The 20,071-nt window shown below is 42.9% G+C and overlaps 1 protein-coding gene and 1 long non-coding RNA gene across 2 annotated transcripts in view; both read right to left on the bottom strand.

The window, feature by feature from the left end:
• The window catches only part of LOC139222061 (uncharacterized), a 295,725-nt gene that overhangs the window by 2,864 nt on the left and 272,790 nt on the right, over positions 1–20,071 (bottom strand). The window lies entirely within an intron of this gene.
• kiaa0930 overlaps positions 429–20,071 on the bottom strand; it is a 31,989-nt gene continuing 12,346 nt past the window's right edge. The window contains exons 2-11 of the mRNA XM_070854026.1: positions 14,492–14,640; positions 9,920–10,024; positions 9,491–9,568; positions 9,282–9,383; positions 7,657–7,797; positions 7,218–7,406; positions 5,205–5,364; positions 4,246–4,401; positions 3,653–3,983; positions 429–586 (exon numbers count right to left, since the gene is read on the bottom strand). Coding sequence (XP_070710127.1) covers positions 3,943–3,983; positions 4,246–4,401; positions 5,205–5,364; positions 7,218–7,406; positions 7,657–7,797; positions 9,282–9,383; positions 9,491–9,568; positions 9,920–10,024; positions 14,492–14,640 — 1,121 coding nt within the window. The 3' untranslated portion in view covers positions 429–586; positions 3,653–3,942. The remainder of the gene's footprint in view (positions 587–3,652; positions 3,984–4,245; positions 4,402–5,204; positions 5,365–7,217; positions 7,407–7,656; positions 7,798–9,281; positions 9,384–9,490; positions 9,569–9,919; positions 10,025–14,491; positions 14,641–20,071) is intronic.

The raw sequence follows: 20,071 nt of genomic DNA, 5'->3' as shown, positions 1-20,071 counted from the left end.
TTCTCCCTAAAAATCACAACTTAATTCCTCAAAAATAATAATAGGAAAGTAGGAAAGCTTCAGATTTTCAGGACAAAAGTTTCATTTTTCCAGAAAAAATGTTTGAATTTGTAGAAGAAAAAGTTTTAATTTAGTGATTTAAGTCGAATTTGATGAGAAAATCCTGAATAAAACCGTGTAGCTAAAGGTGCTTGTTGTTACTGTTTTTAGGAAAAACATCTTGTTCTCAGAAGAATAAAGATTTTTATGGAGAATTAAACATCAAAGATTAAAAGCTACATTAGTTGTCTGTGAGGTTGTTTCTTAGATCTTGGAGTTAGTAACAGGTAGAAGAGACGGATCAGAACGAGGTTTGTGTCCAAGAGAAGAAGGTCCTGATTGTTTTTAGGCTTCTTCCTGTGGTGGGAAGTCTTTAAAGGGACAGTTCGTGTTACCTGAAGTGTGGTTGTCTGAGCTCCTCCTGCAGTAGATGGAGGAACAGGCAGGAGTCCCGGCACAGACGGTGAGCAACTTGTTGAAGTGGACGGTATATTTATAGAGCTTCACGTTACCGGTAGACGGTAGACAAGGCAGCAACTCCCTTTTTCTGCAAGATAGAATAACAAACTTAAGAGTTATTTATTCTGAGTGTGTGACAGCATCATGGAAAGGATCCCTACAGAGAGAGACCTGGAAGATCCTTTTGGTTTAACCACAAACAGCACACACACCAGACTACATTCACTAAAACAGGGATTTTAGAGAACAGGACACAGGAGCTGCTGCTCTGCTGCTGCCTCCATCAGTCAGTGTGTTGGTGTTATTGTGTGTCAAACACATTGTGTCTGATCTGAACTGACCCTTTAAAACACTAAAACAACACAGACACATTAACTGGTAGAAGCAGCAGTGGACCAGCAACTCCTGGTAAAAGAAGCTAAAATGACTGTTTTTGTGAATGGAGTCTGGTGGCCTTTAAAGGACCGTCTGACAATGAAAATATCAAATAAATAAATCATCCATTCAAACTGATTTCAGGAGGCTAAGATCTGTTTTCCTGTGACGTAGAAATCTGGAAGAACCCAAACAAAAGCCCACAAGCGTGACAGTTTTTTCTGGTAATGTGTATTTCAATAAATAAAGACAGGAAAATGTACATCGTTTGGTAACTAAGCAACAGAAGTGAGATGACTTGACGACATGCACATTAACGTGTCCGTGTACAAAAGCTGTGACGAGCGTTGAACAGAAAGTTTAACAAACAGTTTCCAAAAGGTTCTAAAAGCGTTTTACAGTGCAAACTGTCGTCCTGTCGTATCAAACGTCTCTGCTATTGATCAGCGCGGATACATTCAGCCGGAGAAACACTGGAGAGACGAGCTGCCGTCGGCTCGTCTGACTGGAAGGAGAAGTTCCAGAGGGGGGGGGGGGGGGGCTTTGATCGGGGATGGCTTCGTCTCTGAGTGCAAATCGATCGCTGATAATTGATCGATAACGAGGAGGCTCGTGTGTGAGCTCCTCCGGTGACACTTCAGATCTTTGATCCTCAGAATCAGAGGCTGATCCATTAAACTTCTCCAATAATCAGACTTTAATAAAGCAGATAACTAATAATCGATCAGTCTGATAACCCACTGTGGTTTAACGTCAACCATTTACTTTATTTTCATTTGGCCGCAAATGGAAAAATAACAAATAAATAAATAGAATAAATGTAGAAACAAATATTAATAAATGTGAAGGGGGGGGGGCTTCACATTTTAGAGAAGAAAGTTTTACATTTATAGAAAAAAACTTAGATATTTTCTGGTGTAATGAGTTTTTTTCCTTTTAAATCTGTTAAACTGGTAAATTTACGAGAAGAAAAACCTGCAACACATTTTATTAATCATGAAATAATATAATAATATAATAATATAATAATCTTTAGGAGCTCTGATGATGAACTTTAATCACAAGCTGCTAAATTCTCCATAAAAATCTACTTTATTCTTCTAAATCATCCAGAAAGGGTTTGAATATTTTAGTTCAATTCAAATTGTGAGAGAAAAGGAAAAGTTTATTCTCAAATTTAAGTTTTAATTTATGAGACAAATCTTTTGTTTTTTATCCTGTAAATCAGATTTAAACCACTTTAATCTAAATTAAAGATTAAAACACCATTTGACAGGTTTGTTTTCTAGAAGGAGACAAACTTCATCGTCGTCACACCAGAGAATATGAAGAGTTTCTTTTTTCAGAATAAAACCTGAATTAGGGCTGTAAAGACGGCGAAGTGACACACGGGCAGATTTAAGGCTTCGGGAGCACGGAGGGAGGAAACGCCAGCAGACGTCCAATCAGACGCCTCCGTCTCACAGCTTCCTGTTTTTGGAGCTTCTTCTTCTCTTCCCTTTAAAACCACCGTCCAGTTTTTCAAGTCACTTCCAGTTTTTGAACAACAGCCGGTAAAAAGTCAGAGCTGGGTTACTGTGAGTTTGGTTTTCTGTCTTAAGGTGAAAAGTGGACGAGTCACTGAAGTACAGGTGTGTCTGTGGGGGGGGGGTCAGTGTTCAAAGGTCCAAAGAACTAAACAGTTCAATACTGAACTTCTCTTCTTCATGAGTCTCAAAGGGAATTAAAGGGTCACTCCACTGTTTCTACCCATGATCCTCTGTGTCCTCATCCTGGTGTCTGAGTGACTGGTGGGTAGTAAAAGTGTTGGAACTGGTCCAGTAGATCACCTCAGGGTCACTCAGACAGCAGGCTGAGGACCCAGAGGACCCAGAGTTAGAAACACCGGAGCTGCCCTTTAATGTGCAGCTTTTCTTTGATCAGGCAGCTTCTCATTTCTAAACTATTTCAGACTTTGTTCTTGTTTCACAGCCACTTAAACAAACTCCACAGATCAAACTGTTTCCTAAGTCAAAGTACAACAAGACTTTTCTTATTTAAACAGCTGTTGTTAAATTATTTCATGTTAATTTTAAAGTAAAAGAATCCACTTTTCTTCTTCTATTAAGTTTAGTGACTGTTATGGTCACGTAGGGTGACTAAAGACAAGGACCAAGAGTTTCCACAGCATCTGACATAAAGTGAAAATGCTAATTGATTAGTTAAATTAGCCGTAGAAAGTAATGACTGTGTCGTTTAGAGTCGATGAGAGCTGGAACATTTGGAGGAAAACGTGACTGTAGGATTAAAAAAGTGTCAGAATGTGAAAAAACTTCTTTTGGGTTCATTATTTAAAGTCACTCGGTGGTGCTGTGAAACCCAGACGGGAATTAAGAGAAGAACAAGTTTAATGATCTGGTTTCCACAGGAACACGCTGAAGGTCAAATAACTGCTGGTAACGGCTGCATGTGCTTCTTCCTGTCGCTGTCTCAGCACCTCTGGGACACCTTCTGTCAATCTAATTAACGTCCCTTCAGTTGGGTTTTTACATTTCACAGACTAAACGAGTGACTGAGAATAAAACGAAGCGCCCGGTGATGCGTTTCCTGTCGTAACCGTGACACGACGTCCTCCCCGGAGAGGCGTGGCGCCGGCTCCTTCCTGCCTCACGTGGACATCTTTAAAAAAACAAAGAAGGGAGGAGAAACTCCAGCGACGGGAACAGAAGCAGGACCTTCAGTCAAGGCGTCTCAGTGAGTAAAGCAGCAGGATATTTACAGGAACACACACATTCTTCACCTCCTCCTCCGTCCTGGTCAGAGTTCAGCCAGTGCCTTTTCACACTGAGGTCAGGTGACCCCGACGCGGGGCCCGTTTCCGTGGAGACGACCCGGGACACAGCGGGAACTGAAAAGAAGGAGAGGCACTTCTCGAATGGCTGGTTTGCGTCTCTGCGTCCGGGCCGTCTGCAGGTGGAGCAGGCGTTTGGTTGTAGTTGTCGGTCTGGACAGCGGGGGGCGCCGCCGTGGCCTCAGTGGCCTGATGAAGCTCCAGGCACTTGGTAGTGATGCTCTGAGGGGGGGGGTCTGCTATGTCATCAGGATGGGCTTCTGACGCACCTCCAGGATGTCTGACACACAGAGACACACACACTCAGTGTCAGCTGACCAAGACTAACTAACTGATTAACTGTGTGTGTGTGTGTGTGTGTGTGTGTGTGTGTGTGTGTGTGTGTGTGTGTGTGTGTGTGTGTGTGTGTGTGTGTGTGTGTGTGTGTGTGTGTGAGAGTGTGTGTATGTGTGTGTGTGTGTGTGTGTGTGTGTGTGTGTGTGTGTGAGAGTGTGTGTATGTGTGTGTGTGTGTGTGTGTGTGTGTGTGTGTGAGAGTGAGACCTGCGGTGATGCGGTGCAGTGGCAGGGTGACGTAGGTCAGGTGGGAGTAGAGCAGGAAGTAGTCCTCGGTGCGGTTCAGTTTGAGCCAGGAGCCGACCAGAGAGCGTCCCGTCCCCGACAGCGAGCGTGAGCGCAGGTTGGTGACGGTGTGAAGATCTGCAGAACAGGACAGGAACACCTGATCACCTGATCACCTGATCACCTGCTGACTTTTTAACCTGACTGGTACAAAAAGTGTTGGAACTGGTCCAGTAGATCACCTTTTATATCGCTCTCTGCAAACACACCAGACTTCATTCACTAAAACAGTAATTTTACTTCACAGGAGCTGCTGCTCTGCTGCTGCCTCCATCAGTCAGTGTGTTGGTGTTATTGTGAGACTTTGGTGTTTTAAAGGATCAGTTCAGATACAAATAACACACAATAACACAAACACACTGACTGATGGAGGCAGCAGCAGAGCAGCAGCTCCTGTGTCCTGTTCTCTAAAATCCCTGTTTTAGTGAATGTAGTCTGGTGTGTGTGCTGTTTGTGGTTAAACCAAAAGGATCTTCCAGGTCTCTCTCTGTAGGGATCCTTTCCATGATGCTGTCACACACTTAGAATAACACTCTGAGCCTGTCAGTGGATCAAACAAGCTCTTTTAGTGGACCTACTGTGATCAGGTGCAGTTGTCCCAAAGGATCACGTTGCAGCCATTGCAGCCCGTTTGGTGGCTGCTGGCTGAGGTGATCTACTGGACCAGTTCCAACACTTTTACTACCTACCAGTCACTCACACACCAGAGTTACCCCTAAATAAACCTAAAACAACTCCATCAGTCTGTGACAGCGCCCTCTACAGGCTGCAATGTTCATTACAGCCACAAAACAACAGAACTTCCTGATTGTCTATTTTCAGCACAATCAAATGGAGACATCAGCAGAACCAGTGTGACCGGTCTGAGCTCCAGTTCCTACCTTCGTCTTCCTCCTCCCTGAAGAACTCCTCGCTGTCGTTGGCAGAGTGAGACTTCTTCATCTCCGCGATTCGGTTTCGGGGCACTTTACGTCTGAGCGACGGGGAGAAGAAGGAGGGACGGTTCCTCTCTGGGGTCGGAGGAGTGCTGAAGGACGTCACCTGGAGGACGACACGTATTAAGACACACGATTCATTAAACACTGAGGACAGTCACATCTTCAAATGTCTTTTTTAACATTATGGAAAGGATCCAAACAGCCGTTCTATCGCTCTCTGCAAACACACCAGACTACATTCACTAAAACAGGGATTTTAGCTCACAGGACACAGGAGCTGCTGCTCTGCTGCTGCCTCCATGTTTGAGTTATTGTGTGTTAATTTGATCTGAATCAACTCAAAATCACACAACAACACAAACAAACCAACTGATGGAGGCAGCAGCAGACCAGCACCTCCTGAGTTCTGTGAGGTAGAATTACCCTTTTTGTCAATGGGGTTTGGTGGCTTTGAAAAGAGTGACGTCGGCCTGACGAGATCTACTGGATCAATTAGATTTAAACACCAAAATATGTGCAAACAAAGCTCAGGTTGAAAAACACCAAAGCTCTCATTTAATTTCCCAGCTTCAAACTTCCCCCTTCATATTTCCAGTGGTGGTGTTTGGTCCCTTGATGATCTGAAGTGGGCGGTTTGTGTGTTTAAACATCAAACATCACTGAAAATGGAGTTTGGTGGCTTTGACAGGAAGCTCCTTAAAAACAGCTAAAAATAATCTAGACACCAAAACATGGAAGAAAGGCTGAAAAACACCACGTCAGCCGGATCTGAGCTGTTAGATAAATAACTCAACGTGTCGCTTCACGGCGATCTGTGAGGATCCGTCAGCCGATGTGAGACACATCTGGAGGACAGACCTTTAAATGATGCATAATCCCGTCCAGCTGCATTTATTATTGATCCCGACCTGGTTTCATCTCTGCCAGCAGCTCGCTGGAGCTCTGGAGGGTTTCTGGGGGGTTTTCTCTTCTGTTTCTCGACAGCCGCAGACAGAACAGGAGGAAGTGAAGCCTGAAGCTGAAAGTGTCAACTTCCTGCTGTGAGACGCCACATTTAGGATCTTTAAGATTTAAACACATCATCAGATTTATTTTGAAACCAAAGAATCAAAACTAGAAACTCAGCTTCTTTTCTGATCAAACCTACTTGAAGGATAACAGCAATACTTTTAAATCTGAGCCAGATTTTATTTACAGTCCAGTAGATCACCGCAGCTGGCTGCAACGTGATCCTTTGGGACAACTGCACCTGATCACAGTAGGTCCACTAAAAGAGCTTGTTTGATCCACTGACAGGCTCAGAGTGTTATTCTAAGTGTGTGACAGCATCATGGAAAGGATCCCTACAGAGAGAGACCTGGAAGATCCTTTTGGTTTAACCACAAACAGCACACACACCAGACTACATTCACTAAAACAGGGATTTTAGAGAACAGGACTCAGGAGCTGCTGATCTGCTGCTGCCTCCATCAGTTAGTGTGTCTGTGTTACTGTGTGATACACAGATATTACGTTGGAGCTGAACTGATCCTTTAACTCACCAAAGTCACACAATAACACCAACACACTGACTGATGGAGGCAGCAGCAGAGCAGCAGCTCCTGTGTCCTGTTCTCTAAAATCCCTGTTTTAGTGAATGTAGTCTGGTGTGTGTGCTGTTTGTGGTTAAACCAAAAGGATCTTCCAGGTCTCTCTCTGTAGGGATCCTTTCCATGATGCTGTCACACACTTAGAATAACAACCTTTAACACACGTCCACTAAAAGAGTCCAGGATTAAAAACACCAGTTTAATCCTTTAATAAAAGCCTGTTGTAAATTGAGGTCTCTCTATCTTCGTTATAACAGGCGGTGACGTCCAGGCAGTGATGGAAGAACTCAAAATTATACTTGAGTGAAAGTATTTATACCACAAACGTCCAGGTCTGTAGTGTTGTGAGTGTGTTTGTTTCCCTCACCCTCTCGTGCATGGGTGACACCTGGTCCTCCTCGGTGCCGCAGGGGGAGGTGTCGCCCGTCGGCACCCTGCTGACGGCCATCTCGGCGTGACCTTTGCCCTGCGGACCCTTCATCCGCACAAACTCCATGTTGTTGTACTTGTAGAAGCCGAACGACATCCGCTGGGCCATTTTAGCAGCAACGCTCACCTACAGTGGACACACAGACCCTCAGTACTCAGAAACTACGGAAGCCCATTTCTGCCAATATCATGAAAAAAACATCCTGTATGTGTTTAGAAATAGAACATTTCTAAAAATAATGACTTTTTGAAGTTATTGTTTTGATAAAGATTGACTGACTTCATTTAATATATAGAAATTTAGTAGTGTTAGCATGTTAGAACTAGCAAGCTAATATACAAATGTTAGCATTAAACTCAAAGCACCGCCGCCTCACCCGATTGTCGTAGACCTTCTTGAGGGCCTCGTAGCGGATCGAGCCCTGGAAGATGACGCCCTGGAAGGTGTTGGTCTTGTCGCTGGCCACCAGCTCCACACACACCATCTCCCCCTCGCCCACCGTCATATCGCTGAACACCTGCAATCGTCATATAATTTATACTTCATGCATTTGTTTTCCTTACAGAGATGAACCTTTTTGTTTTAGCCGATTTAGCGCTTTATTCAAAGCTACCAGACTCCATTGAGGAAAACAGTAATTTCACTGTGCAGAACCAAGTTCTTTGTGTGGAGTTTTACAATTTGTATCTCAAACTCTGAACTCTGACTTAACTAACTAAGTCTGAACTAAACCCTGAAAACACCAAAGTCATTCACATTAACACAAACACACTGACTGATGGAGGCAGCAGCAGAGCAGCAGCTCCTGTGTCCTGTTCTCTAAAATCCCTGTTTTAGTGAATGTAGTCTGGTGTGTGTGCTGTTTGTGGTTAAACCAAAAGGATCTTCCAGGTCTCTCTCTGCTGTCACACACTTTCAATACAAAAATACAAATACTTCTACACTGTGGTATTGATACTTTTACTCAAGTAAAGTTCCACTGCTGGTATTTTCCAGACAGAGCAGCCAAACCCGTCCTGAAGAGAACACTGTACGACATGCTGAGCTGAAACAGCGACTGAGCCAATAAGGAAGCAAAACCAACCCAGAGATTAAATGTTTAAATGTGATTATTGAACTGAACTGAACCGAATCAGCTGTAAAGAGGAACTTCCCTTCGGTAATGAAGCAGCCAGTAGTGTCCGTCTCCTGGTCGGTGAGCGGGCCGAGGGTAATGAAGTGTGACCGGATGCTTTTTCACTCCATTTAAAAACAAGCGCTGCACTAACACCTCGTTTTACAGGTCGACTGGAGGGAAAAACACCAGATCACAGATTTCTCTCCTGGGAGGAAATCAATGATCAAGCCAGAAGAAGCTGCTCATTGTGTCATCAGCTAAACATCTTTACACCAGCTGAAACAGCCACAGGTCCAAAACTATTTGTATTTTTGTAATAAAAGTAGTATATTTATGTGTCTCAATGACAGGTAGGATCACAGTAGGTCCACTAAAAGAGCTTGTTTGATCCACTGACAGGCTCAGAGTGTTATTCTAAGTGTGTGACAGCATCATGGAAAGGATCCCTACAGAGAGAGACCTGGAAGATCCTTCTGGTTTAACCACAAACAGCACACACACCAGACTACATTCACTAAAACAGGGATTTTAGAGAACAGGACACAGGAGCTGCTGCTCTGCTGCTGCCTCCATCAGTCAGTGTGTTTGTGTTGTTGTGTTATTTGTATCTGAACTAACCCTTTAAAACACCAAAGTCACACAATAACACAAACTAACTAACTGTGATGAATCAGCAACTACTCTGCAAAATTACTATTTTTATCAATGGAGTCTGGTCATTTTGAAGTGAGCGATATAACAATAAAGATATACATATATATGCATAAATACCCAATAATATAAGAATATAAAACAGCCTAATATCAGATGTAAAACAACAAAAGGTGCTTCTGTAGTCAAATGTAGTGGAGCAGAAGTGTAAATGTGCTCCGTCAGTCAGTTACCTCCTCGAAGTTGTCGATCATGAAGAAGATGTTGGGGTAGCTCATCTTGGACTCCTCTCCTTTGCTGTCCATGGCGTGTTTGCTGGGAGACGCAAACACTTCCTGTGAAAAGGCACAGACAGAGCGGCTGAAGGTCGGCGGCCTCGCTGAGCTCGCCGCCGTGACAAACAAGTCCTGACGCGGGAAAAAAAAGCGGAGATTTGTCCTACCTGACATTTCTTCTTGTGGATGTGGATGTCTCCGGCGTCTGAGCGCGTGCAGACGGCACACGTCACCACGTAGTCCAACTGGAAGAAACAGCAGATTTCAGGTTAATGTATTAACTCACATGATGTTGTTACTCTTCTAAAGAGTAAAGTAGGTCTGGGTGACGTGACCGTATTCTGTTTGATCCAAACTAACCGTTAAAACACCAAAGTCACAACAACACAAACATACTAACCAATCAAGGCAGCAGTAGACCTACAACTACTATCTAAAATCCCTGTTTTAGTGAATGTAGTCTGGTGTGTGTGCTGTTTGTGGTTAAACCAAAAGGATCTTCCAGGTCTCTCTCTGTAGGGATCCTTTCCATGATGTTACCAAGAGGGCCTACGTTGGCCCTTAGAGCTGTGGCTTTCAGTATGAGTGCTGATCACCTTCTGCAGGATGAGGTTCAGGTAGACGCTCTCCTCCCAGTCGATGTCTGGGTCACCGAGGCCGGGCAGCTTCTTGGAGTCTCTCCTGTAGACCTCCACCTCCACCTGAAACACAGTCGACACACACGTTTAATCAGGACCTCAGTGTCTCAGGTCTGTTTGACATCAAAAGAGGATGAGCTGCTGCAGGTAGGTCAGACTTCTAGTCATGTGATCAGAACATCTCTCAGATCTGTTGTGGATATTCTTGTTTTTCAAAAACAGAAAAACTGTTTGTCTGACACCAGACTCCACTGACTAAAACAGTCATTTTACCTCACAGTACACAGGGATTGTTTGTCTGCTGTGAGGTAAAATTACTGTTTTAGTCAATGGAGTCTGGTGTCTTTAAAGAGAGCGACATAACTGCTGTTTCTTTTTTAAACAACTTACAGGTCTAATTTATAATTTATACCCCAACTGAGCATTTTTAAATGGAAATACATGTGTGACTCAACAGATTTCTGTGGATCATTTTTAGACGGTTTTACCACACGTGGTGGCGTTAACGCAACATTTATGGATGCTAAGGAGGGTGAGTAGAAGAAGTCAAGTGCTAACTTTAGCTAACTAGCTGCTACACAGAGGTATGTGTGTAGTGTGTAATGTGTTAGCCTGCTGTTGTTGTTAGCTTCCATGCTAACTAGCTTTGGACTCCAGCGACGATAATAGAATAGTCATTTCCATGTCAAGTCCAAAGCTAGTTAGCATGGAAGCTAACAACGACAGCTGACTACAACCTCCATTAAACACTGAACAGCTGCAGCTCAGTTAGTGTTCACATAGATTATTGATAGATTATTGATGCCCACTCAGTGGACACCATTTTAAACAGCCTGTAGTGAGACATCTGTAGTTCTAGAGGATCTTTGTTTAATATTAAAAACTCATATTTAAGCATTGGTAAAATTGTAAGAAGGGATTAAAAAGACGCTGATGAGGCTGGTTTAAACGTGTCTCGTTAGCTAAAGGTCAGTTATCATGTTAAACCACACACACATATATATATATATATATATATATATATATATATATATATATATATATATATATATATATATATATATATATATATATATCTGTGACCGCCCACACTCTTCTTCTCTTCACTTCCTGCTATAAGGAGCTGATCTGACGTCACACCACCACCACGTGTTTCTGTCTGGGTCTTCGTTTGAAGGGTTTTTTTTCTGGCGTTTGTGGTGTTTAGTTGTTTTCCTCCGCCGCCATCGTCACGTTTTCACAGCGTAACCATGGCAACCGGCCTCTGTGTGCTCTAAATGGCTCGTGAGCGATACGAGTCCTGGCATGCGGAGAGCTCGTATCTCCCTGCGGACATCGACCTTCATCAGGTCCGTCTGAACACAGACTTTTACTGCAGACACTCGGATGATGCGGCTGAACAGTTAATGTAAATGTAAAGAGCAAAAACAAGGAACTGAAGAGGTGCAGCTCTGATTCACCACTAATGAGGATCCACAATAGAAACCTTTGTGATTTTAAAGGAGAACTCCACTGTTTCTAACTCTCTCTGTCCACATCCTGGTGTCTGAATGACTGGTAGGCAGTAAAAGTGTTGGAATTGGTCCAGTAGATCAGAGTGTTATTCTAAGTGTGTGACAGCATCATGGAAAGGATCCCTACAGAGAGAGACCTGGAAGATCCTTTTGGTTTAACCACAAACAGCACACACACCAGACTACATTCACTAAAACAGGGATTTTAGATAGTAGTTGTGGGTCTACTGCTGCAGGTTTAGATCCAACACATTACTTGTGTAATATGTGCACAATAACAAACCAGCGAACAGATCGAGTCAGCAGTAAACCAGCAACTCTTGTGTTCTACGAGGTAAAATTGCTGTTTTTGTCAATGAAGTCTGGTGGCTTTGAAGAGCGCGATATAGGTCTTTTCCTCTGTCCACACACACCAGACTCCATTCACAAAAACAGGGATTTTACCTCACAGAACACAGGAATTTGCGTGACTTTGCCCTTTTTAACTGATTGTTGCAGCAGTAGATCAAAACTCCTCTTCAGGGTAAAACGTACATTTGGCAACCGGATCTTTTACATGTAAAATATAATGGACCAATGGATCATCCACAAACATGGTCTCAGCTTCCACTCGTATGCCGACGACACACAGCTCTACCTCAGCTCTTGGTGTCATCCTGGATCAAATCCATCACCCAGTCTGCAAAAACATCTCCGGGCTCCGATCATCACTCTCAGAAACCCTCGTCCTCCTTCATAAGGCTTCACTTCTGCAGTGGAGTCCAGTCTGAGGTTCCCTCTGAACCCCTAAACAGGCTCCAGTATGTTCATAACTCACCCAAAACCCTCCTCCACCTTCGCTGGCTTCCAATCAAGTCCTGCATCAATTACAAAATCCTCCTGCTCACATACCAAAAGCCTCCACGCCCTCCTCAGTACCTCCACGACCCCCTTCGACCACACACCCCCGTCCAGGACCCTCCCACCTGTCTCCCTGCCGACATCCACAGCGCTCCATCTCCACCTGTTCACCTCCTACAGCTCCTCCTCAGTCCTTTGCTCTCTATGGAAAGTGTCCTTGGGCGCTTTATAAATCAAAGTTATTATATTTTCATTATCGAGACACCAGAATATGTTCTAAAAACACACGGCTGAGGCTCCGCTGACGCCAACGGGCTCATTTATAGTCATCTGATTTATTACAAAGTGATTCCCGTTTCACTTCACAACCTCAGGGGAACACACACACACAGGTTATATGTGTGTGTGTGTGTGTGTGTGTGTGTGTGTGTGTGTGTGATGAGGCGGAGGCCGACGTGATGGGCGCTGGGTGCAGAACAATGGCACGTTACCGCGGCAACCAGGGGGGGCGAAGGGAGGAGGATGTGGGACAAATGACAAAAGGCAGACGGAGAGAGTCTGTCGAGACGAGTGCTCAGAGAAATAAATCAAATTAAGCAGCAGCAGCAGGTCAGGTGATCACCTGAGTGTTACATCACACATGGACACTACATTCACTTTTATTCTATTACTGACTTAATCTACAGCATAAAGACTTAAACGTGTTGTTTCCTAACTATATTCTCATAAACTGGTTAACTAGAGGTTAGTTAGTGGTTTTACAGGTGCTGTGTATAAAGTGTGTGTCAGACTCTGATGGCTGATTAAAGCTGAAGAACAGGCTGGAAGCTTTGGCTGATGGGATCAACTGATAGTCGCCGCCGCTGCCATTTGTCTCTCGCGGTGTTATTTCGTTTGGCCTTTGTGTCGGCTCATCTTCCTCCATCCCGACAGGAGGAGGAGGAGGAGGAGGAGGAGGGAACGCCGGGCTGACGGCGTGTCAGGGGAAATAATCCTGTTTGTTCTTCAAATCTGACGCCAAAGTGACCAGAATCAAACTCACCCACTGCCAAACGACTCGTTTCACCCTCAGAACATTTGGAAAGTCTAGAAAGGGCTAACAGGAAGTTAGCTAGTCCTCCAGGCTCTATGGGCCCAACAACGAGGAATATTTTTATACTTTTATACTCCAGGTCTCTGCAGACGCCCTTAAAGCCAAACTCAGTACTTCAAAATGGTGGCCACGTCCACTTCTTGTATCCAGTCTATGATTAGAACGAGTGGTTTGTCTCAAAGGTGAATATTCACAACCTGAGCAGGTCGGTGGGGCGTCACAGATGAAGCGTGGAGTATCGGAGGGTCTGAGCAGCGGCGTCTCTCCCAATAATCCTCAGATTGAAGCCTCATCAGCCGACGGGCCGTGAAGAAGCATATTTTAAAAGCAGAAACACGACGACGGAGCGTTTGACCGACCGCAGGGTCAAACTGTCGCTTCAGACCAACAACTGACCTCTGAGACACTAAGAGAGTCGTATTCTCTATAACAACAATAATTATATCAGTAATAAAGGTCAGTAATGATGTCAGAGGGATGATCAATCGGCTGAAAAATCATCTTACATCAATATAAATGTATGGAAATATTGATCTGGAATATTTTCAAATGCAAATTGATGATATTTTAAAGGATTTTTATTTTAGCCTCAACAATAATCGGAGGTGACGTCTTATTCTAGTAAAAGATCCCAAATTGAAAGAAAGACAGAAAAGAAAGTTTTTTTTTTAAAACCACATTTTGAGGTGAATTAGACAAATGGATTAAAATGAATTAAGGATTTTTGTTAAGTCAAAAAAAAGCAAACCAAAGCGAATAAAAATCCCTTTTTTAATTACTGTAAAACTTTAATTTCAGTATAAACTTGAAATCCCTGATTTTTCACCTTAATTTAAAAAGGTATAAATGAAGAAAGCTTTAATGCTACTTGCTCTATTTAAAATCTATCAGTTCTTTAGATTTAGACATTTACGTTCCTCTCAATTCATTATTTCTTTGAAATATCATTACAAAAATACCTTCACATCACTAAAAATGGATAAACTCCAGAAGTTTTAAGGTAAATATTCAGGGATTGGGTTTCATATTGATAAAAGATGGTTTTAGTTGGACCGTGACACTGAGATAAATCCAGCTCGTCACCTTCTTGCCCTCGGTGTTGTCTGCGCTGACGTAGGCCAGTTTCCTGCGGACGTAGAACAGCATGTCGTCCTGCCGAGGAGCCCACTTCTCCATGAAGTACGTGGAGAACATCCAGGTCCAGAACACGATGCGGTCATCCTTAAAACAACCTGCACAAACACACAGACAGGAAGGTCAAATACACGATTAAACCACAAGGCCATCGTAGGAACCTACAGCGGGAGAGGAATATTGATCCTTTACGCTTTGTTTATTCAAAAAGATCAAAATATAACTCATCACTCCAAATTAGTGTGTGACAGCATCATGGAAAGGATCCCTACAGAGAGAGACCTGGAAGATCCTTTTGGTTTAACCACAAACAGCACACACACCAGACTACATTCACTAAAACAGGGATTTTAGAGAACAGGACTGGTGGTGTACTGCTGCCTTGATTAGTTAGTTTGTGTTATTGTGTGTTGCAACAATATTGTGTTGGATCTGAACTGACATTTTAAAAACACTGAAGTCACACAATAACGCAAACAAGCTAAATGATCGAGGCAGCGGTAGACCAGCAGCTCCTGTGTAAAACTACCATTGTCGTCAATGCAGTCTGGTGGCTATGGCTCTCCACCAGACCCCATTGACAAAAAAGGAGTTTTACCATACAAAACACAATTGCTGGACTATTGCTGCCTTAATTGGTTAGTTTGTGTGTTTAAAAACAAAATTGTGTTGGATCTGAACTAATACTTTAAAACACCAAAGTCACACAATAACACAAACTAACTAACCGATCGAGCAGCAGTGTAAAATCCCTGTTTTAGTGAATGTAGTCTGGTGTGTGTGCTGTTTGTGGTTAAACCAAAAGGATCTTCCAGGTCTCTCTCTGTAGGGATCCTTTCCATAATGCTGTCACACACTTAGAATAACACTCTGAGCCTGTCAGTGGATCAAACAAGCTCTTTTAGTGGACCTACTGTGATCATTAGTCTCATAAGAGACGAAAGAGGAAGACACAAGAAAATATCGAAACTGAAAAACATCTAAATCCCTTTAAAACATAACATAAAAGTAAAATGACACAGAGAAAGACAGATATCCAATTAAAACACACAAATCACAGCCAACACTGAAACACTTCGGTGTGTGAGTGTTAAATGGAAAACACAACGATCTATTATTCCATTATTCTCTTCTGGCTTTTGTTCACATCAAAAGTAATTTCACTTTATGGCCAATAAAGCGGCTGATGAATTATTCACGCTCGGCCGGACTTCACACTCACACATTCAAACGCTTTTACTTTCAAAGTCGACGTTGGGCACCATGAAGGAGGCTCGGCGGCAGGCGGTCGACGTCACGCCGACGGTTTCAGATGTCGACCACCCGCCCTCCATCACCTCGGGGTGCTCCGCTACCTTTCTGCAGGCCGGGGCACCTGCATGCCGCCTGGCAACTGTTGCCTGGCAACCGGGCAGAGGAGGATGACATGGCATTTAGTTAAACTTCCTGTTAAAGCTGCGGACACCCTCGGGCCTTTAGAGCAGACACACAACGGACCATTCAGATTAGTTTAAAGATGTTTGTTCTCCTTCAATTTTTAGAAACAAGGGAGATTTTCTTGTGTTTATTGCCCTTCTTGATCAGCCTGTAAACCTGTTTGGTCGTTTCTCACCTACAGTTTGAAGGATTCAACGTGGACATGAGGTCACTTCCTGATGTTGAAGGGCATCTTTTTCTTTTTTCACCCCCAAGGATAACTGCAGTGTTTTAGCCCTGGCTCCTATCTGTTCATATCCTGGTGTCTAAATGAGGTCCTAAAAGTGTTGGAACTGGTCCAGTAGATCACCTCAGCCAGCAGCCACCAAACGGGCTGCAATGGCTCTCTTCAAAAACACCAGACTCCATTGACAAAAACAGTCATTTTATCTGACATAACACAAGAGAAGCTAATCTACTGCTGCCTCGATTGGTTAGTTTATTACTGTTACTGTGTGTTACAAAAAGATTGTGTTGGATCTGAAGTAACCCTTTAAAACACCAAGACCACTCAACACCACAAGAAAACCATTTGATTGAAACATCAGTAAACCAGCAGCTCCTGTGTCCTGTCAGCTAAAATCCCTGTTTTAGTGAATGTAGTCTGGTGTGTGTGCTGTTTGTGGTTAAACCAAAAGGATCTTCCAGGTCTCTCTCTGTAGGGATCCTTTCCATGATGCTGTCACACACTTAGAATAACACTCTGAGCCTGTCAGTGGATCAAACAAGCTCTTTTAGTGGACCTACTGTGATAAAGTATTACACTGCAGCCATCGCAGCCCGTTAAAAAACAACGGAGGTCTCCTTTAACTGTAGATAATCCTGTTTACCTCTTTCATCCCATGCTGTCAGTGATAAATACAGTTTTAGGACACACTATAGGAGGCTGACAGCAGCTCAGTTTTACTTTGGCTGACTGAAGAACAAGGAAGGGATACCAGCTCTGTAACAGAAGTGGAAACACTGTGTGTTGGCATTTGATTTAATTTCACAGGCAGAAAACTGAATTAGGTTAATTTAATGTTAGACTGTGAAGATTAACCTTGTTTGCTTCGATCCGCTCCGGCTTTGATTTAATTGAAACACCTCGGCTGTAACAGAAGGATGTTTTGTTCAGACATTTCCTTCTAGGTTTAATGAAAAGAAAATAAATAGTGATAAATAAACTACTGTAGAAGTATATAACTATGGAAGAGCAGCTGTGCAACCTGAACTTAAAAGTCAAACTGCAAAAAGGTTTTTTTTTAATAATCTAAGTTGAATTGTGTCTTGATTCAGCTGCTTTCTTATAAAAGTGCATTTAAAATGGCTGACTTTCACTTTTCTTATCTTCCTCCGTCTCTCCTCCATCCATATACAGATAGTTGTTACTGCCGACACTCCCACTCTCCAGAGGATGAACCCTTTTGACTTTACGGGCCCTCCCTGACTGAAGCTGGACACCTTCCACTAAACGAGCCCATCGGTCAGCAGTGTGAACAGCTCTGTGTTCAGGCCGGCGGCCAAGCACAGCTCAGGTTGTGGCGAGGAAACGACCTCTGGCCGTCGTCCAGCCTCACTTGGCGTGAAGGATCTTTATCTCAGATGGAGGAGAGTCAGTGAAGCTTCCAGAGAGCTGCAGCCAAACTCAAGGTCCTCTTACTAGCTTTTTGCATACATACAGTATGTTGTGGTTTCCTTAATGACTTTCTTCTTTCTGCTCTAGATGTTCAATTTGAGCCATTTTACTCAAAAGGAAAAGTGGTGGACTGTAAATCTGCCTTATCGTGTTGCACTGAACTTGGTGTGTTACCGGATGACATACATGTCCAGGTGTTGGTCGTATAGAGGAATGGCAGGATCATTGTGGAAAATCAGCTCTGTGGCAAACAAAAGCTTGTGATACTTAAGATAATCACCGCAAATGATGGCAAGTTTTACGACTTTTGAAACGTAAATGCAGTCGCCAGAAGTAAAAAGTCAACGTTAGCTTATAGGCGAACTACACCACTAAGCTACGCTACAACCTGAAACAGCTACGATTGTAAATTATGATGCATTTCTAGGTTGAATAGGAGTGTGAGTACAAACACAAACGTTTAACGTCGCCTTTAAACATTTAATAATAATGTTGTATTATTATTATTATATAATACAGCTCCTCACTCCGAGTGTACATGCTATGTTATTATTATTAGTAGTAGTGGTATTATTACTATTATGGGACTCTGGACTCAATGCAATAATTGACCTCTGTGTAATAATTTGTAATAATCATTTTTAATACATACTTTTTATATATTTATATTTTTTACTTTTGAGGTGAGCGGCACAAAGGAGGTAGAGGGATGTGCTGAAAGAGGGAGAGATGATGAACGTTTTAAAGCTTCAATGGAGTTTCTAGCTAAAAGCATGGAGGAGCTGTGAGGGCTAGAAGTCCGGTGAAGAAATGGAACATTTTTCACATTCATTTCTATGAGGAAATTTTGGCAGATAAGTTGCCATAAATCGGACATTTTTAAAGTTTCGGATATGAAAAGTCATAGCAATTGATTTCCGATTGAGACACACGTTTTGCAGTTTGAATGGTTTTGATATCTTGAAAGCTCTGGGAGGAGGAGCGAGCCAAAAAAGTGGGTGGAAGAGAAATAATAAAGTCGAAGAACATACAGTGTGAATGCTCTGGAGCATTCACACCAATAATAATAATAATATTCAATACATGTTAGCAACCGTCTTCTTTGAGACATCATGAAAAGGTGTTTATAGGAAGTATTTTATGTTGTAGGACAAAACGTGAAAACACCCTTGTGCTTGTGTGAAACGCTAACTCATGTCCTGGTTTTAGGACTCCTTCTGTTAGCATGTTAGCATTAGCTTACCGAACACCGAAAAGGCCAACAATACCCGAAAACAACCACAGAACAAAGAAAGGATTCTGTTGGAAAAGTGAAGGAATTATTGTGTTTTTTCTTTTTTATTTAAACTTAATGACACTCATACTCTCCAATTATACTCATTGCTTCTTTATTTTGGTTGTTGATTTGGTCTTGAAAGTCATTTAAAGAGGATTTAAAGGTGTTATTATTTGGCTGCTCAATCCAACACACCTCTGGATGTTCATGTTATCCCAGAGTGAAGCAGCGAGCAGTTCTGCAGCAGCCTTGGAGACGTTCAGAAAGTCCAGCTCTATTTATAACTGCATATCTCATTTTAAAAATACATCAACTGTGTTATGAAGCCCGGCGCACTATCACTCATCATCTGATGAAAGTGAGCTGAATCACCCAAAATCCACCTCTGCTGGCAACAGGGAGAAATTGTATTTTTCATGAGTTGCGTAATACTTTGGTGGATGCTCACTGATGCTCTGTAAAGGCTCCAGTGACCTGGAAGAGGGGAGGAACAAAAGGACGGGTGGATGGACTGATGGATGGATAAAGAGGACCCGTCCGTGTTGACAGAGGTTTAAAATCTCCAAGAGTGAGGTGTCTGTGAATGCTATGAATATGCTAAATGGTCTGTATTTGTTTAGCGTCGATCTAGACATTTCGACTACTCAAAGTGGTTTAACGTCACATCCTCAGTCGCTCATTCACAACATCTTTCATAACAGTTGGAGGAGACTCTTCTTTCACTGACTGAAGCTGGTTCAGGACCATGTTGGGGTTCGAGTGTCTTGCCCACGGACACTTTGCTAACTCACATGAGACCTTCAAAAAGTCCACTACTGCCACTGAACCATCTCAAATATCCTTAATGTCTAATAGAGCCACTTCCAGAGCTCTCAGAAACTCCTAAAGGACTCCTGCAACCATTGACATACACATATATGATAACCTGTGCAAACATCTAACCGTCAGAGATATTTCTATGTGATGAACAATACCGGAAAAACTATTTTTCCAGACAAAAACAAGCTGGTTCAGGACCACGTTGGGGTTCGAGTGTCTTTGGTAACTCACATGAGACCTTCAAAAAGTCCACTACTGCCACTGGACCATCTCAAATCTCCTTAATGTCTAATAGAGCCACTTCCAGAGCTCTCAGAAACTCCTAAAGGACTCCTGCAAC

Source organism: Pempheris klunzingeri, chromosome 22 (genome assembly GCF_042242105.1).
Source record: "Pempheris klunzingeri isolate RE-2024b chromosome 22, fPemKlu1.hap1, whole genome shotgun sequence".
In the NCBI taxonomy this organism is placed as follows: Eukaryota; Metazoa; Chordata; class Actinopteri; order Acropomatiformes; family Pempheridae; genus Pempheris; species Pempheris klunzingeri.
Note: the sequence above shows the minus strand (reverse complement) of the source record. Positions and strands in the feature narration are given on the sequence as shown.